Source organism: Artemia franciscana, chromosome 7 (genome assembly GCF_032884065.1).
Source record: "Artemia franciscana chromosome 7, ASM3288406v1, whole genome shotgun sequence".
In the NCBI taxonomy this organism is placed as follows: Eukaryota; Metazoa; Arthropoda; class Branchiopoda; order Anostraca; family Artemiidae; genus Artemia; species Artemia franciscana.
The window spans coordinates 40,060,661-40,087,997 of NC_088869.1; the positions used below are offsets into that span (position 1 = coordinate 40,060,661).

At 35.7% G+C, this 27,337-nt stretch overlaps 1 protein-coding gene across 2 annotated transcripts; it reads right to left on the reverse strand.

Annotated features, from left to right (window-relative positions):
• Positions 1-4,175: 4,175 nt before the first annotated feature.
• On the reverse strand, positions 4,176-26,075 carry LOC136029286 (DCN1-like protein 4). Of its 2 annotated transcripts, none has more exons than XM_065707541.1 (3): positions 26,015-26,075; positions 9,399-9,604; positions 4,176-4,908 (listed from the first exon to the last, which is right to left on the reverse strand). In XM_065707541.1, the coding sequence occupies exons 2-3, from the start codon at positions 9,506-9,508 to the stop codon at positions 4,296-4,298; spliced, it is 723 nt and encodes a 240-aa protein (XP_065563613.1). In that variant the 5' UTR covers positions 9,509-9,604; positions 26,015-26,075; the 3' UTR covers positions 4,176-4,295. The 2 variants fall into 2 exon arrangements, with proteins under 2 accessions (XP_065563613.1, XP_065563614.1); XM_065707542.1 differs by having other exon boundaries at positions 25,912-26,023.
• Positions 26,076-27,337: the final 1,262 nt, after the last annotated feature.

The window sequence follows — 27,337 nt, forward strand, 5'->3', positions numbered from 1 at the left end:
CATCTTCTATTTGATTGCCCTGTTTATTGTTGAGCACGTATAGTAATGGAGTTCGAATTAAGTGTATATGAAATAAGTTTGTCGTTTCCTTTATCGCTGATAATTAGAAATAATAGAGTTCGGACTATTGTAAACAGATTTTTATCCCGCGCGAAGAGACTTGACTTCTAGTTAGTGTTTATGTTTTGCTTTAGATAGTGTGTACTCTTTTTCTCTTTTTTTTTTCTTTTTGTAGTGTTTTTTTTTTATTTCTGTGAAATGCCTGTTTTTGGTTTAATCACGAAATAAAGTATCTATCAAATCCATTTACCAAAGAACTGCATATCTTGCCAAGAAAGGGTACTTCTATGTTGTAATCACCCCACTGAAGTTCTTCATCCATTGACGCACTATAGAACCGGTTTCTTTCAGCTCAACGTGTGATAAGACAAAGACAAGTGACAGAATAGATGGAAAATATGCAATTTGGGCTATATATTTGCACATCAGGGGGGGGGGTGCGGCTAAAGTATTTAGACAGTGTGAAGTTACAAAACAAAAACAATTCTTACTTCATAATATGCAGAATAGTTATACCTAACACATCTTGCGTACAGAATCGCTATATTTTACCCCCACTTCTTAATTTGCAAATATATAGCCCAAATTTATTTATAAAGTATTTTATTTTCATCATATTTTGGTATATTTCATTAGGATTAACCTAACTTTACTTCTTGAGTGGGATCGCTATAACAGATGAGTGCCCGGGAAAATTATTATTGTTTATTTTAGATGCTTGAATGAGCAATATAAAGGGACTGGATTTAAAGTTTTAACGCTTCTAGGCCGAAGCGTTTTTGCCCCTATGTATTCATATCATAGGAGGGGGAGTTAATTTTCCTTAACCAAAATAATTTCAATGATGAAAATTTCTATTTTATCACAAAGTATCATTACTTATGATAATAATTTGAGAATCAAGTATTTGTAAATTAGGGGTATTATGTAAATTAAATAAACCAACAATTTATTATAAATAAGTTTAATCCATTGGTAGATAGCAACGCATAAATAAAGGTAAAAGGTAAAGAATACGGCATTAGACTTTAAAGTCTCTACCGGTGGTTCTGATCTCTGTTTCTTGGCCCTTCATCCAGGAAGTGCAATGGGGGTTGGGGGCCAATCATCCTTTGTTTTCGCACACCCTTCCTGTTTACCTTCCCCAGATTTCTCCAGGTACCCATTTAGAGCTGGGTCGACTCTGGCTGAGCTTACAGAGTCACGCCACTGACCCCCGTCCCTAATTAGATAAATTGGGTACACTACAAACCCTCGCCCTCTCAGACAAAGGATCCTGAATCCAGCGCACCAACCCACTCGTCCAGGACGGCGAACGCACAAATACATATACATACTATTTTTTAAGACTATTTTCAAAGCTAATGGATAAAGCCTTCTTCCTTGCTTTTTTTTCAGGCGAAGGTGTCTATGATTTCATCGTAGGGTTTCTTTTGAGTCAATCTGTAATGATCAATAATGATGTCAATCTGTTGCGGCTGATTGAAGATCTTCAGTAGTTCTTCACACGAGGAAGGGCGGAGAAAGATCTTTCTCCTATGGAGTTTGTGGCCGGCACACTAAGAACCATTTTTAAGGCGTGTCAATGCTTTGATAGATGTCAACTGCATCAAAATGACGCAAAACTTTGCTAACGTCAGTTAGAGTCTAGAGGATGATCTAGAGATGAATTATCATTTTTTCCTTCATCAGTATTTTTGCCTGAAAAGGCTTTGAAATTTAAGCATTAATCTACTATCATAGGCTCAAGGCTCAAGATAAAAACTCAGTAGCTCGCTTCCATGCTTCGTGACTTCTGAGGCGTAATTTGTGCGGGATGGAGTAGACCTGTCAATTCGACGGTAAATCACATCAGTCCGGTTTTTGTTTGTTGACATAAAAAAGGCATTTGACACGATGTCTCATTTTATTCTGAAGGTTAAGTTAGATCAACATGGAATAAGAGGTTTGAAAATACACTGATAACGTCCTACTTAAGACAGAAATCAGCATGTGGATGGGGTGATGTTATGTCATCCGAAGTGCTATAGTCAAATAATGTAGGTGTCCCTCAAGGTTCCATCCTAGGCCCTCTACTATTTCTAATTCATATAAATGACCTCGCTCATGCATTAGAGGAACTTGGATTGACTGTACTCTTTGCTGATGATACAGCGTGTTGCGTGAAGGCTCACAATGAAACCTCTCCAAGACAAAGTCTATCAGATATGACAACACAAATCATGGGATGGTTTAGCTGTAATCACCTCAGTGTTAACTGGGATAAGACAAAGTTTATTGCATATTCTAGAACCCAGAAAAAAGTTTCGAGACCTAAGTGAAATCTTGATCGAAAAATATGACTTGAAAGTGGAGAGAGTTGAAACGATACGATACTTAGGAATTATATTGGATGCAAATTTGTCATTTAAGATCCATTTTGACAAGCTTCGTATCAAGCTGACCAGAAATGTTGGGATAATGCGACACCTTCGTCATGTCCTACCATACCATTCAATGCGTTGCATATATTTTCCTCTGGTCCATTCATATACAAGCTACTGTGCCATGGTTTATGCGAATACATTCAAAAGACATCTTCATCCAATTCAAGTTCTCCAAAATAAAGCCATACGAATCCTTATGAGTTACCTTCCTGCACCATCATCTATTCCAGACTCATCTCCAACAAAGAGTGCATAATTGCACTCTCCAACAAATACCTAAATATTTTACCTATTACACTCCTTATACAATTTAATAGTGTATGCATGCAGTGAAATATAACGAAAATTTACTTCCATCTCTTCTTCACAAGTTTGACCTGCTTCCTTAGGAATCTACTCACCCCTACTCTACTCGACAAAATTTACTAATTCACCGGCCTCTTGTCAGATGCGAGCGATCGCGGTTTTCTTCGAGGTACAGATTGATAATAAATATAAAATAATATCAAGGGATTGTCTCCAATGAGCATAAAGAAGACATTTATAGAATTTTTGATAAGTGAATACTGAATTTTTCGATCAATTATAAATTATTATTACTTGTTTTATTTTGCGGTTGGTGTTTTTTTTTTTTTTTTTTTTTTTTTTTTTTTTTTTTTTTTTGATGGGTTCGTCCCTCTTGTCAGTTCTAAAGTTGTCTGTTTTTATTTTTTTTTTCTCCTTGTTTATGGTTGTTGTTTGATTGTGAGTTTGAACTGGTGAGTACTACTATTATTATTATTATTTTTTATTTCATTTTGAAGAATGTTGCTGTTTTCATTTATAACTCCCGTGTCCCTCGAGATATGTTCTCTGCCAGGAGTAGGTCACACTTATGTTGTAATTATTGTAAATAATAATAGAACCTTAACACATATTTTGAACTACAGATTTTGCCTCCTGTCTCCATTTTCGTAAACTGACGTCCCTCATGTCTTCCAGCTACTCCCTTTTCTCTCGTGGGTTAGGCCCTGTCCCTACGTCTTCGTTGCACAAAGCACTGTAGAGAATCAAGCAAGATTGATAGAGCAAGATTTGGAGCAAATTGATGGAGCAAGATTTGGAGAACGTTTGGATTCAATAATGGTCCAACTATATAAAGTCTTTTGAATTGGACCCAATCCCACCAAACAAGGAGATTGTGAGCTTTAATTTCGACCAGGTCAGATCACTTCGAAACCTTAAGGCTCATACATAAAATTTTAGCTTGGACTATTTTAGCCTTATGACGGACCTTAATCTTTAGCCTCATGACGTACCTTAATCTTTAGCCTTATGACGTATCCTATCTCACTTTGAACTAGTTATACGAACGCAACAATTTATTTACCAAATGTAGCAACATAAGAAATTTATTTTTGTTATACGGGAATTTAAGGTAATCTAAGTAAAATTAAAGTAATATACCTTAAATTGAGTGGTTTAAGTAAGTTAGTAAATTTACCAAAAAAAACTCTAGGGTTTATATAAGAACTATCTAAATAAATAATTATAAGAACTATCTAAGGATACGGGAAGAAGTTTAACTGGTTTCAAATATCTTCTTCCTTAAATAGCAGAATTAAGTAAGGTGGGTTTAATATATTTGGTTAATTGTTTTAGCATAAACTTATAACAGAAATTTAGCATGAAACTTTAAAGAACGACCAATTGTAAAAAAAATTTTAATGTTACTATTCAGTTTACACAAAAAAGGATACTTCACGAGCTTAGTAAAAACAATCCTAAAACTTTTCGAAGTCCACCAAAATGTATTTACAAAGCCAATTTCTACTCTGTCTTCCACTCATTTTTCAACCAATCCACAAATTCATCCAACATAACCGGCCAAGCCCCGTCCATATCGTAATTTGATAAGTCTGGCAACACCGACCGAGAGAATTCCAAAATATTTGACCACTGGTCTTTATTTATCACTTTGTAACGAGACTGATCCAAAAACTGTTGAAACGATGGAAATAAATTCCATCGTGGGGCTAGTAATAATTGCAGCATAATTTTAGCAGTATCAACATCCATTGAGCGTTGGTCTTTGTCACGGGCAAAGTCATAAGAGTACAAATAAATAGCTTTAAAATGATTTGGCTCACTAAGTAAAGCTTTAAGATAATCTAAACGATTTTGAAGTTTCTGAATCGAATCCGCTTGCATTTCAGATAGGCCCTTTAACCACTCTTGTTGAGTAAAGAACCCCATTTGTTTAGCCCCCATTTTCCAGGCTATGACAAGCATCACAACGTTTTCTGGCTCGACACCAATGTCTTCACAGAACTTTTCCATGCCTTCTGGTCCAATTGTTTCTTGATCATCGGGAGACACATATTCGCGGAACCACGCTAAACATTTTTTCTGATTGAAGCTAACCTCATCAGCGGCTTTTGACCTGAAAAGAAAACAAATGAAGTGACGGCAAGTCATGTTCAGCATGTATTGCTTCGGGCTTAAACAGTTCAAATAGAAAGTGGCAGCATATAATTCATCGGCACTGCCTTTTCGGCAAACATTATTTTTGGCTAAAAAAGTTAAACAGAAAGTGAAACTATATCATGCATCGGCACTGCCTTCTCGGCAAACATCATTTTTGGCTAAAAGACTTCAAATAGAAAGTGACAGCTTACTTCACGTTGGCAATGAACGTTAGGCAATAATTATTATTGGCTAAAACAATTCAAATAGAAAGTGAAAGCATGTCACGCATCAGCACCGCATTTTTGGCTAAAACACTTCAAACAGAAAGTGACAGCATCTCAAGCACTGACACTAAATGTTCGCCAATTATTATTATTGGCTAAAACAGTTCAACAGAAAGTGACAGCATGTCACGCATCACGCACTGCATGTTTGGCTAGCATTATTATTGGCTAAAACACTTCAAACGTGAACAGCATGTTCACGTCGACACTGCATGTTCACCAATTACTATTATTGGCTAAAACAGTTCAAACAGAAAGTGGCAGCATGTCAGGTACCGGCACTGCATGTTCTACTAGCATTACTCTAAGTCACCTCAAATTAATCAAACAAAGGCTGACTTTAGCTAATACAGTTGTGACAAAAGTCAGGGTATGTCATGCGCCAGCGACGCATGTTCAGCAAACATTAGTTTTGGAAGCAGAAATATTGATTTCAGCTAAAACACTTCTTGCATAAAGTGACGGCAAGTTAAGCACCAGCACTGTATGTTCAGTAAACACCATTTCTGGATAAATTCAAATGATGAAACCAAAAATAGTAATTTATGCCTAAACAGTTCCAAAATGACGGCACATCATGCACTGGCAGATTTGCCTAAAATAATTCAGACAGAACGAATCTGAAGACAGAATCTGATTCTTTTATTATACTAGAACTTTGCAAAATAGATACAAAAAAGAAAAATTGAGCTCAAAATTTATTTATGTTTCTACGTCTTCCGAACATTATGTACTTCTACCATTCATATTTATATTAAGGGTAATTTGATTAGATTAACTAATAACAATTAAACAAAAATATTCTACAGCCAAAAATATGTTTAATCAAGAGGCACATTCATGCCTTCTTAAACACGTGACAAGTGAAAACGCTTATCAATCTCTGACTCTAGTAGCTAGTGGCCTTTTCATACGCAATCTCCATAGCAAACAGACGGTAAACTTTGTATATGTAATTAATTTAAGTAACTAAAGCTAATCCTTTTTACCAAAACCTTAATGGACCAAAAATTGTCAAAAAGTACTGAAGCTGAAATACTTAATCCAATATTTAAGTAACTAGAGAGAAGAGGTGTTACCCAATCCATCAAGCTAGGCGATCCAGGAAAGGCTGAATACATCACTTGTGATAGGACTTGAATACGTGACAGGAAACTGGCAGTCTGAATCTAAAAGTCGGAGCAATTCGACTGACCACGTATGCAACAAAACAATATTGTGCTCCTGCCTATGGCGTTGTAGTACGACCTACGCGTCGGAGCACGGGCTTGGAGGAGGCGCCAAGTTCAGAGCTCAGTACCAAAGGGTTCTCATTGGCAAGATAGGAGTTTTCATAAGTGTATCGGTATCTAAGCTGTGATTAGCAGTCAAAGGTTGATTATTCATGATATACCAAATCTTAGACAAGCTGTGATTAGCAGTCAAAGGTTGATTATTCATGATATACCAAATCGTACACACAAGGAAAAAGAAGATACCTAATAATGGCAACCATAAGCCCATAAGCCAAGCTGAACCATCAGATGGTTATCAGGTCAGATATCAACTGGTGTTCTTTCTCCCATGGTGTCTGCAATACTTCTGTTTCTAAAGGTTATTTGCTACCTTTGGTAGCAAGTAACCTTTTGGTAACTTTGGTGGAGGTTCATGTACCAGAGAAATAGGGAAAAGAGGAGACGGCTCCGGACTGCGCCCTGTGGTTAAGACCTTTGGTTATTGTAGTTTTGGGTGAGAAGGCTAAACCTACACAAACAATGAAAATTCGATTTTCAATGAAAGATTTTTTAAAGGATACTAGCTTTGGGGGTAATCCAGGAATTGCAAGTTTAGCCAAAAGGATCTGGTGGTTCACATTGTCATATGCCCCTTCAAAGTCTAGGGATGCAGCAACTATATTATTTTTATATAGGGATTCATTTATTGCCTTTGTTAATACTATAAAAGCATCTGTTGAGGAGTGGTGTTTTTTTAAACCAGTTTGAGTATGAGGTATCATATTATTCTTCTCAACGAACCAAAGGATTTTTCCCAGCACAGGAGTAATCATTATAGACCTGTAAGACTCGGGGTCATTTTTGCATTTATTTTTCTTTAATATTGGTAGGAGGGATGAACATTTCCAAACATTGCGGAATATGAATGTAGCCCATGCACGATATATAGCAATTTAGGAGTTCCTGCTTATAAGAAGGGGTGACATTCTTTATCCATGTAGGGTGTATGTTATCGTAGCTACTAGAGCCTTAGCCCGAATATGTTGTATTACATTATTCAGTTCATTAATTGAGAATGGACGGGTTATATACTCCGATCCTGGGCGAGGCTGGTATATGGGATTTCTCGAGATTGGGGTGCTGATGCTGTCATTAATTGATGTTAGCTTATTTGAGAAAAGAGCTGCAAATAATTTTGTCTTTTCATTATCATGATGGGTATTATTATATAATTGCTCATACTGTAGTGGGAATTTTTTTTTTCCTTTTTTGGAGCTCCTAGAAAGGACCTCTTGAAAGTCATTTTCATTTTCATCATTGATTGTGACAAAACACCCCCACCTCCACCATTGCGGTATCCATTGAATTTGACCCATCATGTGAGTTTTGAGATAGTGAGCTTGGCCAGCCAAGATATGGAATATTTCCAGTAATATTTGGGGTAGGACTTTTTTGGGGGGTGTTCTATGCATTGCCTATTGGAAAAAGCTTTAATATTAACAAAAGAAGATTAGAATACCAGACCGTCTGCACTCTTATGAAGCGAGGAGTTCACTATCCACAAAAAACCACTAGAGTGGGGTTCAGAGGATGGTTTGGTGCACGATTGGTTGGATTGACTGCTGATAAATCGAAATCAATATTCAGAAGAAACATTTTTTTTAAATTTCTTTTGAAGTGTTGCTGTTGTGTGATATATACAAATATATACAAAATCATGAGCCAATTTCTTCTTCTGTTTTAGCTTATTTTAGCATGCTTTAGCTATTTTTCTGCTAATTTCCCACTCATAATTCTCATATTTTAATTTAACATCCATGGCTATCAGAAAGTACCTGGAGGTAACTGTCTATGAGGGTTTTGCAAGAATTTTTGAAATAACACACAGAGTATGATATTATATTTGTTAACACGAAAAGCCTTTATGAGCCAATGTTAATACAAAATACAATAATATAAAATTAAAAAAAAAAGACCTAACCTTAAAGACAAATTAATTTATCAATACATTGCAGAAAATAGTCCCTATGAGGTAAACCTGTATCAACAAAAGTTCCCAACTTCTTAATCCCCCAAAAATTCTATCATTCAATATAATATCCACCCATTCCGCCCTAATATCCCCGAAATAGGCACTTTTCAAAGATTCATCATAGAATTCGGCCTGGCTCAAATGGGCTAAATTTTCAGCCGTTTTCATATCAGTTCCCTAATTAAAGTGGTGAAGTTCCCTCTTCACCCCTTTGCAGGTCTTTCTCCCCGAAAAATTATGTCATTCAATATAATATCCATCCATTCCTCCCTTATATACCACCCAGAAACCATTAAATTCCTTAAAAACAAATTTAAAAATTAATTAGGTAATTCTCTACATCTCCATAAATTGGACAGTTCTTTTTTTACAACTGGGGATGTACATCCTCCTTCCAAGGACAAATTCAAAATTGATAACAGGACCCTATGTAGGAAAATGTGGCATATACAGAATCCAAAGGGAATACAAAATAGCTTTTAAAATTTTGCTGACTTACTTATCCCTCGGGGTTTTAAGCATATTTAGTTTTACTCTTAAAAATACTTTAACATTGAAATATTTAATAGACATTTGTATTTTTTCTACATTGCTTGAATAAAAAAAGAGCTTCCTTGTATCCCAGTAAAACTATCTCAGGATAGACGACAGCAGTGGTTTCCAACCAATTTTGGACCATTAATTATACTAAATTTTTGCCTACATACAATATCTTTTATACAATACATGATGTCATGGCAATACTATCATGTATCTTTTTTTGCTCTTTAAATGCATATAAGGGTGATGTCATTTAAATGGATTTTCTTTTTTAATTAGGGCTCTAAAGTAATGCACATCCTGGACATGACCCACCAAAATATCGCCATACTTTATTGATGGGGCCTGTGCCCCAAATTTGGAATCATATGATTAGAGCAATAAATGGTAATACCTGCTTGTACTTTTTGTTGCACCAATTTTGGACCGCTTTCCAAAAAATGAAAAATCATCACCCATATTATCTGCTTTTCTTTTATTGTTATTTGGCGATCCACGTGGCATCACATAGATTGCACAGCTAAAAGATAGTTCTGGCCACCTATTGCTAACACAGGCTCATCAGCTAATGATGTATTTTCTAAATGTGATAACTAAGCCCTGAAAGAGAAAAGCCAGTAAAAAATTACAGTACAGTCAAATAACAATGCCAAGGCTTCTGTGAATCAAAGCTGAGCCTAAGGAATGTACACACAAAGTGAGAAGGGGCGTTTGGGACTTATTCCCCTGAAATTTCAAGATTCATCCATAATTTGTTACATTTAACAAATAATTCATCTGTGTTTGGTACTTACCTCTCCTGTTCTCTTTGAAGTAAATCTGATCAGGGTCTTGCCTCAGATAATTTTTTGTATCCCCCCCCCCATCAATTACAACTAAATCTAGATTGGACAAACTTGAAGAGTGATGTTTGAGTAATAGGTTATCCGTGGCGTTAATAGGAAGGCGTTATTACCATCTCCAGTGCAGACGAGAGGCCCCCAAAAAAGAAGCTGACATAATAAAAAACATCAAATGTTGAACAGAAATTCAACAAGAAGAGAAGGTAAAAACTCTAAGAACTTTTCATGGCAAAAAAAAAACAAACAAACAAAACAACTAAAAAAAAACATAGACATGTGTTATGTTCATTAGGGTAAAAGTTGCTCTCCAGTTCTTTCATTTTTTTTCCTTTTTAGATGACTTTCATTCAGTTGTCTCTGAGAATATGTCTTATTTAATCTCCATTTGTGAATATGCAGAATTGTTTATACCAAGATAAGATTAGAAGAGTTGAATAACTTTTGTATAAATGTGTTTGCTGACAAGAAAACATCATTTTTATATATTTCTGAAAAAGACATAGCCAGGTTTGCCTCTCACTCAGACTATCTGTCTTGTTTTTTTTTATAATTAGTCATGGCTCTCAAGTCTTCTCCCCCCCCCCCCCAAATATCTAAAAACAGAGCTATCCCCCTGTTTTTATTGAATTAACATCAGTGTCAGCTAAGAGCTTAATGTTTTACAATATCCTATTAGTTTTGGTCCTCAGTTTTGTGTCAAATAAATTGAACTAGACTGAAAAAAAAGTACAGAAGTTGCTCCCCCTAATCCAGGTAGAAATACAGCATACAATTAATTATTGGTTATGTTAACCATTTTAAATATTGTCCTTCAGTACCTGATGTATTCTCAAGTTCACAATGTAAAGAGTATATTTGTTATACAATTTCAGACAAGGTTATCCTTAATCACATGGTTATTCTTAAGCACATGCTTATCCTTAAGCACACGTTCATCCTTAAGCACATGATTATCATTAAAAAGCTTATCCTTAAGCACATGGCTTTAGGTTTACAAATTTAACCTTTTTGTATGATAGTACTACTATTACTAATAATAACTCACTGCAGCACCAAGCCGCCTGAGGCCAACACAGCCACGCACGCTCCTCCTCCAGCCTAATCTATTTAAAGCCTCCCTCTTTACACCCTCCCAGGAAGTTCCCATTTCCTTTAAATCTTTATTTATGACATCCTCCCAACCCAGACAAGGACGACCTGCTTTCCGTGTAGCCCTAGATGGTTGGCCAAAAAGGACAATCTTCGGTAATTTGTCATCCTTCATCCGTAGAACGTGGCCTAGCCATCTCAACCTTTCTTTCATTATAGCCCCAGAAAGCGGGATTGAATCACACTTTTCGTACAACCTACTGTTTGAAATACGGTCAGTCAGCCGGGTACCTAGAACAATCCGTAGGCAATTTCTCTTGAAAACATCTAGTAAATTTTCATCTGCTTTTCGGAGTGCCCATGCTTCAGAGCCATATTTGACCACTGTCATCACTGTAGCTTCCAATATTCTAATCTTGGTATGTAGACTTATCTTTCTATTCTTCCAAACTTTTTTTTACTGTGAAAAAACACCCTGAGCTTTAGCTATTCTACTTTTAACATCTTCACTGCTCCCACCATCTTTACTAATAATACTACCAAGGTAACTGAAGCTCCCAACCTGATCAATCTTTTCGTTACCTAATGTCACCTGTTCATCTTCACTTATTCCTAGCCTTAGTGACTTGGTCTTCTTAACATTAATTTTCAAGGCTATTTTAGCACCCTGAACTCGTAAAACCTCTAAAAATTCATTCATTTTGCTCACACTTTCATCTAATATGCTTGAATCATCAGCATAATCTAAGTCCAGGAGTGTTCTTCCTCCCCATTTGATTCCATGGTTTCCAATTGCCTTTGATGTGCTCCTTAAGACAAAGTCCATCAAAATGATCCATATGAAGGGGGATAGAACACAACCCTGCTTAACTCCTGATTTAATACAAAACCAGTTGCTAACCTCATTTCCTACCTTAACTGCAGCAGTATTATTCTCGTACATAGCGCAAATCACTTTAATGTATTTTTCTGGTATACCATATAACGATAAGACTTTTGTTAACGCTGTTCTATCAACAGAATCGAAAGCTTGCTCATAATCGATAAAACTAAGGACCAAAGGTGTTTGACAACGAAGGGACTTCTCAATTATTAACCTAAGAGTGAAAACATGATCGACACTTCCTCTACCTTTTCTAAAACCGCATTGTTCTTCCCTTAAAACTTTGTCTACAGCATGTCTCAGTCTAAAAAGTATCATATTACTCAGTAATTTGCTACCTACAGAGACCAGACTAATGCCTCGGTAATTACGACACTCACTCTTGTCACCTTTCTTATACAGTGGTTTAATTAAGGTTTTCCTAAAATCATTGGGTACTTCCCCTTTTTCAAAAATCATGTTCATAATCTTCAGCAGCTTCACAAACAGTAGTCACAAACTTTTTCATTTTCATCTATATCTTTTCCTGCAACTGTATCTTGGTTTAACTTTCTTTAACTTTTTCCTTATCACTAATTGTGGCCCCATTTCTATCTTTAACTGGGACTAGTCCGGATTGGCTACTCCCTTTCAATTTATTAACACGCCAGTATAATATTTTACTATTATGCCGTCTAGCCGCATTTTCCAGATCCTCAGCAATTTTATCCATCGCCTCCACTTCACATCTCTTTAGTTCATATTTTAATGCTTTCTCCACTTTCTTTACATTCCTTTTGTTTTCATACGACCTATCACTCAGATAATTCTTATACAAACCCCTAGTACTCTCTATTAAACCTAAAGCTTTTTCACTAATATTCCTAGTTGCAGTCTTAGCACTCTTCCCTAGGACACCATCAGCAACTTCACAAATTGTTTTTCTGAAATTATTCCATCCATCTTCCACGTTAGGCTTTGTTAATTTCACAGAAATTTTAGGTACAAAGAAAAAATTTAAATAGATAAACCATTTAAAACTAAGAATGAGAGGCAAAAAACAGGTATTTCCAACACAATCAGAGGTAAAGCAGGCATATTACCAAAATAACGAGTAGTAAAAAAAAGGCATATTTCCAACATAGTCCAAAGCATAATAAACAATCTCAAATTGTAATTAATCCATAACTTTCAAGAAGTGTAATTTCTAACTAGCGATGAAATACAAAACAGTTTTTTCCCAACATGTTCCAAAGCATTTGTAATAGTAATTTCTAACAAGCAATGAAATACAAAATAGTTTTTTTCACAACATGTTCCAAAGCATTTGACCTGATCAATCTCCCAATTCTCCTTATTGCTTCAGTTGGTTCGTATCTTTTGTAGTTGCTACTCCAAAAGCATTATTCATGGTAAGACAGTATGTCAATTTCAACAAGAGCTAAGAGCTCATATGGAACTTGTGACGAGGCCAGAAGAGCTAAGAGCCGAGCGCTCATATGGTATGAGCTCTAACAAAATTCTAAGAATCAATAGATTGATTTAAAAGGAAAATCAGAGGCTTAATGCCGGTCGGGATTTAAAATAAGAGCTCTGAGTCACGATATCCTTCTAAATATCAAAATTCATTAAGATCCAATCACCCGCTTGTAAGTTATAAATACGTCATTTTTTCTATTTTTTCCTCTCCCTTTAGCCCCCCAGATGGTCGAATCTCGGAAAATGACTTTGTCAAGTCAATTTATGCAGCTCCCTGACACGCCTACCAATTTTACTCATCCTAGCACGTCCAGAAACACCAAACTCACCAAAGCACTGAACCCCTCCCTACAACTCCCCCAAAGAGAGCGAATCCAGTACGGTTACGTTAATCATGTATCTACGACATTTGCTTATTCTATCCATCAAGCTTCATCCCAATTCCTCCACTCTAAGCGTTTTCCAAGATTTCCGATTTCCAAATTACCCACACCCCCCCCCCAACTCCACCAAAGAGAGCGGATATGGTCCGCTTATGTCAGTCACGTATCTTAGACTTGTTTTTATTCTTCCCATCCAGTCTCATCCTGATCTCTCTGCTTTAAGTATTTTCTAAGATTTCCCCCCCCCCAATAGCACTGGATCCAATTGAGATTTAAAATAAGAGATCTGAGTTATGAGGTCCTTCTAAATACGAAATTTCATGAATATCCGATCACTCCTTCGTAAGTTAAAAATCCGTCATTTTTTCTAATTTCTCAGGATTAACCCTCCTCCCCCCCCCCCCAATTCCCCACAATAGAGCGGATCCGTTCTAATTATCATGAAAAGAGAAATCACCAATGCAACAGCACAAACACAAAAAAAAGAGAGAGACAGAAGGAGAAAAGGAAGACTGTTTTCCTAAATTAGTGATTAATATAGACCAGCACTTGAATGAGGCCTTAACCCTACTCATCCATACAATCACATAGGTCAAACAGCATAGCCATACACAATCAAGCATAAAGAATAATCCATGGACAGGCAGTCATGTCGTCAATAAGTATAAGTTGTCATTTACCAAACAATAGAAAAAATAATAAAGACAAATAATTCAGAGGCAAGAACCCAACACAAGGGCTCATCAGGAGAATACACTGGCCTATATAGGGTTTCGCCACTTTAAATTTTCTACCCAGCCAAGTGTTGTGGCTACCACAGAATATCCATGGCATCCCCGTGTCAGGTATCACCCCCAAAATACATGCCTATGAAAGAAAAAAAAAAAACAGCAAATGTAAAACAACCAAGTAACACCAAAACAAGCTTATCCTGTTAATATATCCCTCTTTTTAGCAACAATAAATAAACTAAATATAATTATATTAGTTCCCAGAAATCTCAGCAAATCATGACTTGAGATTTTACTAAACAGCATTTTTTTCAATGTTATAATTATAAAAAAGGAGTACCTATATATTTTTTTCTCAGTAAAGCACAAATGAGATAGTAAGGTTTAGAATGTTTATTATTAGGAGGGGACAGTATCCAAACTACTGTTTGTATTGAATTTTACTAGAAAATTCGTTTTAATTTCTACACATTTTAAAACTGATTTTCTTTTTGTCTAAGTCAATATCTGTTATCTTCATGTTTGATTATTTATTTTAATTTTTGTTCAAAGTTAGTTCTAGTTCAGGAAATTCATGGTTTAAATTTATTCTTGAAATAAGCTTTATTTGACTCTTGATTTTGATTGAACAGCAATTTCTAGATAATATACTTGAAAGAAGCCTCCTGGGATAATGTTCAAAAGATTAAATATGAATAAAAACGAAATAAGAGAATAAATATATATCTATATATAAATATTATATATTAGATATTATATGAATATATATCTCTTCATTTCATACTCTTTAACCTTTTTAAGTTGTAACTTTTGATTTATTTCACCCCCTTTTAGGGTGAAAGGGGGTAAAATTGGGGGTCACCCCCCTTTTAAGGGTCATAACAAACTTCTATTTTAACTTTCTTCACTTAAAGGACTAAAAATTTTATTATTATGGTATGTTGGACTAAGTCTAAAGACAGAATTTGTCCAATATTATCAAAAGGATACATCAGCAATATCCCAGGATCAGCTAAGGTAATTAAGCTCAAACTTTCAGACCATTTTGAGGGAAATGGCCAAATTAATATTCACTTATACTAAAGACTTTCATACAATAAGGGCCAAATTGACTTAAGCCTTATAGAAACCCAAAGACTAGGAAGATTTTCAGTCCATCTGTTTGAATAATATTCCCTGTATCCATCCATCCAAAGCTATATAGTGTAATTATAGCACAAAATTTGGTTCAAAATATAAATGGAGAGGCAATTCATGTTTCTTAAGGAACAAAATAACATAACAAAAAATAAGAAAAAATTCACAAATATCCCTTTTATCAAATAATATAAAAAACAAGAGCTTAGAGCTCATATGGCACTTGTGATGAGGCCAGAAGAGCCAAGAGCTCATGTGGCATGAGCTCTAGCAAAATTCTAAGAATCAATAGATTGATTTAAAAGGAAAATCAGAGGCTTGATGTTGGCCAGGATTTAAAATGAGAGCTCCAAGACTAGAGGTCCTTCTAAATATCAAAATTCATTAAGATCCAATCACCCCCTTGTAAGTTAAAAATACCTCTTTTTTCTAATTTTTCCTCTCCCTTCAGCCCCCCAGATGGTCAAATCTGGGGAAACGACTTTATCAAGTCAATTTGTGCAGGTCCCTAACACACCTACCAATTTTCATCATCCTAGCCCATCCAGAAGCACCAAACTCGACAATTCACTGGACCCCCCTAACTCCCCCAGAGAGAGAGCGGATACAGGCCAGTTATGTCAATCACATTTCTATGACATTTGCTTATTCTATCCACCAAGTTTCATCCCAAACTCTCCACTCTAAGCGTTTTCCAAGATTTCCGGTTTCCACCACCAACTCCACCCAATGTCACCAGATCTGGTCGGGATTTAATATAAGAGCTTTGAGACATGAGACCCTTCTAAATATCAAATTTCATTAAGATCCAGTCACCCATTCTTAAGTTGGAAATATCTCAATTTTTCTAATTTTTCTGAATTAACACCCCCCCCCAACTCCCCAAAAAGAGACCAAATCCGTTCCAATTATGTCAATTGTGTATCTAGAACTTATGCTTATTCTTCCCGTCAGGTTTTATCCCGATCTCTCCACTCTAAGCATTTTCCAAGTTTTCTGGCTTCCAAGATTTCTGTTTCCCCCCACCAACCCCCTTTGTCCCCGGATCCAATTCGAATTGGAACTGGAGCATTTGAAACATAAAATCTTTCTATATATCAAGTTTCATTAAGATCCAATCACTCAATCATAAGATAAAGATACCTCAATTTTCACATTTTCCAAGATTTCCGGTTTCCCCGCCCCAACTCCACCCAATGACACTGGATCCGGTCGGGATTTAAAATAAGAGATCTGAGTTATGACTTCCTTCTAAATATGAAATTTCATTAAGATCCAATCACTCCAATCACTAGAGAAACAAAAATGTTTGGCTAAACCTGGCTTTAGTCAATTTCCAAAAAGCGTTTGACTTAGTTGACCACAATATCCTAATCCGTTTACTACAGGATAACTTTGAAATTGACCCACTATTAGTAAATATTGTTATATTGTTCCTTTCAAACAGATCAGAAGTTTTAAAATCCAAAAATACTTACTCTAACCCTCTCCCTAGGTACTGTGGAACACCTTAAGGAACCTTATTGGGACCATTCTTTTTTCTTGTCATGATTAACGAAATTGGCAAGGAATGCCCCCAAAGATGGAAATATGTGGATGACTTGTTGATCCTTGAAGTATGTCATAGGAATATTAAGTGACCCCATTGAAATCCTAACCCAATTTAAATAGGAATTTAAATATTTAGGATGAATCTAAGAATTTAAAAATGACAGTAAATCCCACTAAATCACAGATAATGACAATTAACTTCTTGAAATCTACTCCTGTTTTTTGCGACCCGATCCCAAGCAAGATGCTAGTGAAACATGTTAAGCTCCTTGGTGTCACAATTTTTAATGATCTTAAGCAGGACATGCATTCTTCCAACATTGTTAAACAAGCAAATGTTTCATTATCCATGTTTAAGCTGCTAAACAAATTTAATTGTCCTAAGATACATTCCCTCCATCTTTACTTATCCTTTATCAGGCTGTTATTGGAATATGTTTGTCCAGTCTGGCATTCACAACTTTCAAATGAACTTATTGACAAAATCGAGTTGGTCCAAAAGCTTTCACTCAGGATCATTTACAAAGAAGGCAAAATTCCATACTCCTTCCTCCTTAAAGCTGCACACATTACCACCTTAAAAGAAAGGAGGGAAAAATTTGCCTTCTTTTTGCTAAATCAGTCATTTCCAATCCCCATACTGCGGACTTACTCCCTTATTTTCACAATCCCATTAGACTCCAACTCCCCCGGTCAGCCTCCTTAGCAATCCCAACTTACTCTCCAATCCATGCTGTTACAGAGAGGTTTTGTAAAAGTTTTATCCCCTTTATTCTGGAACACCTTAATAATAATAATAATTCATGATTATGTACATGCCAAATTCCCCTTTTCCTCTATTGCCGTTTTTATTTTTGATTTACTGTAATGTTTTTGTAATTTAATTGTCAAGTTTACTGATTTGCCCTTTATCTTGGATGATTTTGCCTTTTTAATTTCTTTTTAATTTTAAGTGTTTGACTTAATGTACTGATTGGAAATTTTTTGTTTTCTTAACTTTTACTGACATATAAAGTGAATTCGGCTCTATAGAGCTTGTGATAGTCTTTTGAAAATAAATATTATCTTATCTCTTACTCCTTTGTAAGTAAAAAATACCTCATTTTTTCTAATTTTTCAGAATTAACTCCCCCCCCTCCAACTCCCCTAAAGAAAGCAGATCGTTCCGGTTATGTCGATCACGTATCTAGGACTTGTGCTTATTTTTCCCAGCAAGCTTCATCCCAATCCATCCACTCTTAGTGTTTTAGGTTTTTGATTTTAGGTTTCCCCCTCCAACTCCCCCTACGTCATCGGATCCGGTCGGGATTTAAAATAAAAGCTCTGAGACACAATATACTTCTAAATTTCTAAATATCAAATTTCATTAAGATCTGATCACTCATTCATAAGCTAAAAATACCTCATTTTTTCTAATTTTTCCTTAACCGTCCACCCACTCTCCCCCCCCAGATGGTCAAATCGGGACAACGACTATTTCTAATTTAATCCGGTCTGGTCCCTGATACGCCTGCCAAATTTCATTGTCCTAGCTTAGCTGGAAGTGCCTAAATTAGCAAAACCAGGACAGACTGACAGAATTTACAATTGCTATATGTCACTTGATTAATACCAAGTGCCATAAAAAATTATGTGGATTCAAAACGAAGGGAAATTGATTTTAAACCTTTTAGCAAGTGGAACCAGTGTTTGATTTAACAGTGCTTGAAAAATATTTTAGTGTCCATATTAGACTACAGAACTAAACTGTTGAAATGATAGTTCTGTTGAAGGTTATCAGACTTAGTGCATGGACAGAACTCTTAAGTAAGAAGGTTCAAACGTTTTTGATCTTTCAATCTTTCAAATTTAGCATATTTGACCTTTGACATTTTTTATTACCCAATGACTTGTCATCCTGTACCCCCATAGTACCAATGACTCTAAATTCTTTTATTAGACACAAAAGGGATCTCAAAAGTCAGTTAACTTGGGAAGAGAAAAAGAACACAATCTTTATGGGTGTCACATGAATTATTGTACAAAACCCAACAGCTAAACCTATGCCTGACCAGAGGCACATATTTTGGCAGCTACCCTTTATGCATACAGTTTGAAGCTCAATTACAACCAAGCCCCCCATTCGAGAGCAAATTTTAAAACATTTGGCAAACATTTTCATCAAGTATTTTACAAGTTACTTGCACTTAATATATGTTAATCTAATGATAGTAAATTTAATCTTGAAAGTCTTAGTTAACTTATATACAATTATAGTTAATTTACTATATAATATATTAAATTAATAACAATATTTGAGATCAACCTTTTTGATGCATATGAATATGTCACTGAGCTTATAGACAAAGGCTCCCTGGTTGACATGCCTTTGCTGGACTTTGCAAAAGCATATGATTAGGTGTGTCAGAGGAGATTTCATATTAAGCTAGAAGCTATTGGTATTGATACAAAAACTATTGACTGGGTGATCCTTTTTCTTAGAAATAGAAAACAAGCAGTTAAAGCTTTTGGGAAAAAAGGCAATTGCCTTTTTTTAATTGCCTATTTTAAAAAAAATAGGCAATTATTTTTCTCTGATGTTGTGCAACTGAAAAGTAAAGTACCTCAAGGCACAGTCCTGGGTCCAACTTTATATAGCACTTTTATTGATGCTTCTAACATTAAATATAAAATAAACCTTTAAGCAAACAATTCAAATGTAATTGGTTTAGTTGAAAGTTTAGAAGAAATAGAAACCATTGAAGCAGACATGGACTCATTTACTGACTGGGCAGGGACTTAGAAGCTGAAATTCTATGTCCAAAATGAAAGGTTATCCACTTTGGTAGTAAGAACTCAAGATACTAGTACTCAATTGAGTCAGTGGACAAAATAAGGCAACCTATTAACAGTAATCATGCAGAACATAATCTGGTCCTTTCCTTTCATATGCTAATGGCAGAGGTGGATGTTGCAGCAATTACAGAAGTTGCACCTAAAAGCACCTTGTCTGTCAGCTTTATCACCTAATAAAATCCAATTCAATGGTTACCAACTCTTCTGTAACCTGAATTCCCCACTTTGTCACAGAGCAGTGTGTTTATATGTAAGAGATGGACTAAATGTTAGCCTCATTTATTTTAATTCTCTTATTACTGATGGAATTGAGCCTGTTTGGATAAAAATACATAATCAAACAATGTCAATTACAGTGGGTGTTGTTTATAGAAGCCCAAGCAGCAAAAAAAATGTCAATTACAAACTAGTCTCTGAAAGACTTGCCAATGTCAATTGGGAACAGATTATCACTAATGATATAGAGAAGAGTTGGTCTAATGTGAAAACTGTAATTTTGCATGCTGAAAAGTCATGCACCAGGATTTTTTGGGCTAAACAAGCCAAAAGTCTACTTTTTTTAACAACTGAAACAAGTAAGCTAATTAATAGAAAACACTGAGCATGGAATTGCTACAAGAAAAAGAAAACCTCAGAAAATTATCAATTCTTCAAAACTCTTTGTAACCAGACAACTAACCATATCAAGCAGTTGAAGAGCAGGTTTGAGGAACAATTGGCTGAGGATGTTAGGGATAATCCTAAATTTTTCTGCCATTATACCTCTCAAAATGTTGCAGCAGATGCACTGTCCCTGATATCCTATAGAATAGTCAACCAGCTGCTGATCCTGAGCTGAAAGTTGAAATTTGCAACCAACAATTTGCATCTGTATTTTCCTCCAATTCCAGTATTATTTTTTCCCACTTCCTATATATCATGTACCACATACTATGGAACCTACTCTGATTAATGATTCAATAGATCTAAAGGAACTTATGTCACTCAAACTGAATAAATTGGCAGGGCCAGACTGCATTCATCCTTGTATCCTCCATGAATGTTGAACAGTATTGTTTCAACGTCTTTCATTACTGTTCAGGTTATTATTAAATCTTTCAAGACTTCCTCTGGATTGGAAAACAGCCCATATTTTTCCTATATTTAAGAAAGGTAGAAAGGACCTAGCTGAAAACTATCAACCTATCAGAAGGACATCAGACATAGTTAATGTTCCTAAAACAATAGCCAATTCTTCAGTTATTAGGTGTCTTGAAGCAAATAATCTCTTGCACAGCTCACAGCATGGCTTTTGCTCTGGAAGACCTGTTGATACCAATCTCCTTGAATCATATGACCATATCACTAAGTTACTTGATGCTGGAGAACCTACTGACATGATTCTTTTTGGCTTTTCTAAAACTTTTGACAAAATTTGTCACAAGTGACTTTCAATCAAATTACATGCTGTCAAGCTTGAAGAGAAGTTCCTGTTCTGGATCCTTGATTTCCTTTATATGCAATCTCAATGTTTTCAATTATTTGATGACTCTGGCAGCTGTATTCTTTCTTTGTCAAAGCATGTTTTGAGTAGAGTTGCTCAAGGAAGTGTTTTGTGTCCTATGCTTTTTAATATCTTCATTAATGATGCTCCTTCCACTATCAGCAGTAAATTAACACTCTATGCTTATAACCTGAAGCTCATTAGATCACCCTTGTCCTGTCAAGATTATACCCTTCAACAAAACAATCTTGGACTGCTTGATCAATGGGCTGAGGCTTGGCTTCATAAATTTAATGTTGTCAAGTACCATGTCATTCACCTTGGTAATTGAATCCTTGTTGATCTTTTTGTCTCTCAGGTCACCCACTTTCCTCTGTAAATACTGAGCAAGATCTTGGAATCTTTGTTGACAATGAATTAAAATTCAGCACTCATGCTTAGATGCCTGCTGCTCATACTAATTCAGCCATGGAGCTGATTAAGTGTACTCTTTCCATTTGCTTCTCTAAAGTCATCAGTCTTCTGTATAAGGGACTTGTGCATCCAAAGCTTGAAGTTGGAATGTCTCTAGCCTCCCCTTAATTCAAAAAAGATATAAAAGTGTTGAAAAGGTGCACAGAGACATGCCACTAAAGTGTTATCTAGTATGTAGGAACTTTCCTGCCCTACAAGACTAGCAAAGCTGAAACTACCCACTTTTGTGTACAGGAGAAATAGAGGTGATGCCATACTCCCAGCATTGTTTCCCATTGTTGGTCCTAATTCAAGATTTAGAGGTCATTCAGTTGAAACTTGTTAAGCAGTCTACCCTACCCAGAGTCCATGAAGACTGGATGCTGAGTGGTCCTTCAGAGAGAGTAAACTCAAGTGGGATGCTATGAATCAGCACAGTGCACATGGTCACTAAAGAATTCTGAGTTAAACTCAAATTGTCAAATCTAGAGCTCTACAAGGAGAAATCTATTTCCTTAGATTGCTCCAAGCTTCAATTTAAGGTATTAGATAATGAAAAGTTATTAGTTTTTATGTCCTGACAGTTGCAGCAAAGGCTAGTCAGACTCTTGATCTATTTAAGAGAAATTTCAGTAGTAATTCTTGCTTAATTGTTGTAAAGTTTTTTAAACATTTAGTTCAGCCTAAGCTAGAGTTAGGTATTCCATAGCAAACCCAATTAATAAATCAGACTAAGAAACTCTAGAATTGGTTCAGAGGCATACAACTAACTGCATCAAAGATTTCTTTGACATTCTTTACCCCTCCTAGCTTGAAAAAATGAACTAACCCTCACTGGCTTATTGTCAAAAGAGAGGGAATATGATTATGGCATTAAAACTGCTCAACCATAAAAACTTACCCCAAACATCTTTCAGCCACACATTTCTTCAAGCACAAGAGGACACAATCAAAAACTTTTCAAGAAATTTGCCAACTCAAAGTTATGTAACAAATTCTTTTCTAATCAGATGGCAAGCATATGGAACTTGATAGACCACATAACAGTCTCTTCTGCCAGTACTGAGTCATTCAAACAATCAGTTGAAAAGGAATGATGCAACAAGTTCTGGTCATTAGTTTGGGAATCACCTGATGAGTCAGCACACTATCATCACTGACCAGCAACTACAGGATCATCCTGTCACTGGCAAGTGGTATTTAAGGTAAAAATGTGCCCCTTTTGTTCTGGCCAAATTTAGGTAATTTAACCTAAAGGCTATATATGGAACCATAACAACAAGCTGTATTTGCAAATTAAGCAATTTGTGTGTTCACCCTGTCCCTGCATCAGTAATGGAATCATGTGTGTATTTGATAGAACAGGCATTCTCCTCTGTCAAACTGGCATTTTTTCACTAATCTCATTTAATAGGTCTGAGTTGATCCTACCAAAAGTGTGGTAGTTTCTCAATCTTGTGAGTAACAAAAGAAAACTTCATAGAAAATTGAACGACCAACTAAGAAGCTTAGGTTAGGATTTAATTAAACCTAAAAGTTACAAACAAAATTGAATTAGACTCTTGAGATGTATTACAAACAAATTTAACTTGTTGTTGTTTGGGGTTTGATGTGTTCAACCAATAGGTCATATGTGTTCATATCACTGGGTTTATATGTGCCTTCTGTAATCACTAGCTTGCTTGTGTGTCACTTCAGTCAATATTCATTGAACTAGACAATGTGTCACCTAAATCAAGATGTAAAAATATAAACCAAATTAATACAAATAAGGCAAGAACAAAAAAATATGCAGGAAAATTTTTAGGGAATAAACTAAACCATTAGCCTTAACCAAATTAATTAATTAGTTTGTGCTTAGTCATCAAGGCCAAAATCAAGAAAACTGGTGGAGAGAGAACTAGTCAATTGTCTGAAAAGGGGTAACCTAGGTCTCTAGCCTATTTATAGCCTCTTCTGGGCTAGCTATGGACTCCTTTCCTTTATGTTTCTTTTCTCCTTTGCCAGGGCTGCTGGTAATTGCTGACATTATGGGAAGGCTTGAGCCTTTTCTATTTAGGTTCTAACTTAGTTATTCAGGCTACAGACAGCATTTTGAAAACATTTTGGTGCTAACTTAGAAATCAATTCACAAATTGATGTTATAATCTAAGTAAGATCAGAGATCTGCTTTGTAACACATTCAAACATGGTCATGTACCTCATGTTGAGTTCCTTAACAGGAGGTTGATTAGGAGTAAGTGGAGGGAAAGAGTCTGTGTGTACCATGGAGAATGCTCTGCATGAGTTGGAAGTACTTTCTTCAAGGCCTCAGCAGCATTCCTCATGGGGACATTATTGGTGAATGAGTATGTAACAATAGTTTTCTTTTCTATGAGCATCAGACACTCCTTGGAGTTAGCAGCATGCTTTCCATTGTAATGTGGGCACTGCCCAAATTAGTACCTGCTCTTCCTTCACTATCTTGGATTGTGAACTTTCTTCAAGGGTGTATTGTCAACTACATAGTAGACATCTTCTACCTCTATGGCTATTAGAAGCCATGTGAAATGAAGCACAACCTTGGCAATTGAAGCACTGTATTGCCTGGGGAATAAATTGCTTTAATGTAAACCCTGCACCCTAAACAGAGATTTCCAGTGAGAACTAAACATCCTGATTGAAGGTGTAAACCAGGGGGATAACCATAGGACTTGGAATTTTAAAGGCCATAGTCACTTGCTGGATTCTGTTAGCACCTTGGACCTCCCTAATAAATCATCCATAGTGGTGACCTCAGGCAGGGTGAATACAATACCTTTTCTGTTTCTGATTGAATTGGACTTGAGACTAAGCATGATTTTTACCTTACAGACATTTACTGCTATATCTGAGGTAGAAAGTATAGCACTAGCTACTGATTGGTTCAAAGCTATTATGAGAAAAGAGCCATCTGGTCTAAGTTTTTCTAGTATTGATAGCCATAATAGCCCTTACTCTTGTGTTTTGGAGGTGTTTAAACAGTTTTTTTGGTAAAATTCTAGTTTAGTGACTTCTTGCTATCTTGGAAAGGGGTTAGGTTAGGAAAATGAAACTTTTGAGGATGGGTCTACAGGCTAAAGTATATTCAGGAAGGTATTTAAAAGTACCCCATCACCACTCCTCCCTCTAGAGGGCCCTGAAATTTGTCTACATGACAGGTCTATACCTATTGAAATTTTGACAAAACAACCTTTTACCTTAATTTTCAGTTACCAGTTGCCTTTTCTCTGCCTTTAGTTCTGAAAATGCAATTCCTGTTATTTGAATAGAATTCTGAGTCATATCAATTTCAAAATTTAGGGAATGTATTTGCATACCTTTAAAACCTTATAAATTGGGATAGAGAAAAGTTGTGAAGCTAAAAACAATTTTGTTGTACTTCATTCAAGCAGAAAATCTATTTTGTAAGGTTTCACTTTTATAACACATGCATTTTTAAAGGTCAGGACCCTCTAGAGGGAGAGGGAGTGGAGTTAGGTACTTCAAAATACTTTCCCATGACATACTTTAGCCTGTAGACCCATCCCTGAAAGTTTCATTTTCCTAACCCAACCCCTTTCTGAGATAGCAAGAAGTCACTAAACTAGAATTTTTACAATTTTTATTTGCAATAACTGTTCTACTTCCAATGGTTAGTGGATTACTGTCTTATTTGAATCATTCAACTCTTAGGGCCAGAATCCTTACACTAAATTATTTAGACAAGGGGTAACAGAACTACTAACTGCCCTGTCAGTCATCACAAATAAAGTAACAATAGGTTAAAATAAACAGCTAGAAAAGAAAAGTGAAACAAACTCTATGAATACAAGCAGGGGGGGGGGCTTAGTCAATAATAGGCCAGCCTAGGCTATATAAATCATGCAAAATAAGTCAGAAGTAGGCACTGAACTATACGGTCAAACAGGGTAAAAATGAATAGACGAGCACAGTCAAAAGAAGCAAAGCTAAAATTCAATGCATAATAAGTGAACAGGCATAACGGACCCCAAGGGGAGAGCCCATTGTGATTTAATCAACAAACCATGCCATAGAACTAACCAAACTAGGGTAATAGCATTGATAAAAATATTTAAAATTCAATTCATCTCTTTTGGAAATGAATTTCAAGAGACGAAAAATCTAAAAATTTAACTTTTCTTGCCTATTTACAAATATGTGGTTGCTGTTATTAGTAAAATATTAAGGACAATATTGTCAATGAATGAATAAAGACAGGCAACTAGCCGGGACGAATAGTGACTTGCTAAAAAATCTAGATATTACTCAATTTTTTCAGCTTTTATTTTCTATTAACATATTTTTTTTTTAGCTCTATTCCAGCTTATTTGAGGAATCCATAGATGAATGGGTAGAACCCACTATTTTTGGGAAATCAAGATTTGGGTTTCATTGATTCATATATGGCAATTTCTATTCATTTCAAGTTTGACTTCACATACTTTCAGTTCCTTAAGCTTCGCAACGTAACCTTTTCTACATTACTCAACTTCCAAAAAAGAAGATGTAGAAATGATTTCTATGGTAATCAATATTTAGATTTAAAGGCTTGGGAAGTACTAGGGAAACAAATGAAAACAAAAATAATTTTTGTCTTCTTAACTGTACAAAAAAGGCCCTGCCTTAAAAAAAGCCCGATCCACCCATGGCATATTCAAATCACTTTTCGTCTAAGTTGGTTTCGTTGCGAATGTTAAGTTGAAATTTGTTCAACTTTGCAACTTGCTTCCGTAATGGAGCTCAGGTTAGCACAAGGTATGCTATAAAGCTTATGGGGCTTACGGATGTTAAGTGAGCAAGTGTGAAAGACCTATTTAGCTAATGTGAAACCAGCTTTATTGTATGAACCTGTTCATGGTCGTTTAAGATTTTGTAATGACTCTTTATCCTTCTTTGGAACCTCTTACTTTAGAAATTTTCTTAAAATTTAATCTTTGCGTGTTTTTAATTGACATACTTTTATTGTGGGCTATACTTAAATGCAGTAATTTAGTAGAGGTGACTATTTTCCGGAAATTTGTGACATTGGTAGACTCCAGGATGAGAATTTAACACAAAATTTCTAGGAATAGTCGAGAGAAGAATTTAGAATTTGACAATGTAGAACATGGATGGAGTGATTTTCGAAAAATTGTTTGTGAAGTCGCTAGTGGCGTCTTAGGAAAGAAAATGAAATTTTCTTGGAATAAGAGTGAAAATGCTTTATGTTTAATAGAGTGCTTAAAATAATTATATGACTTAAAATTCTTTATGTTCAATAGAGAGAAGGAGGGCTTGTACAAGAATAGATTATATTCCTGTACAATAATATATAGCGATAGATCATAAAAGAATAATAGGAAATATATTGAAACTGGAAAAAGTGTTAAAATAGGGTTTAAATAGGTGTGAAGTGGAGATCATAAATAAGATTGCTGGTATGACAGTAAAATATTATCATGGCATTTTAAGAAATTGAGAGAGAAAA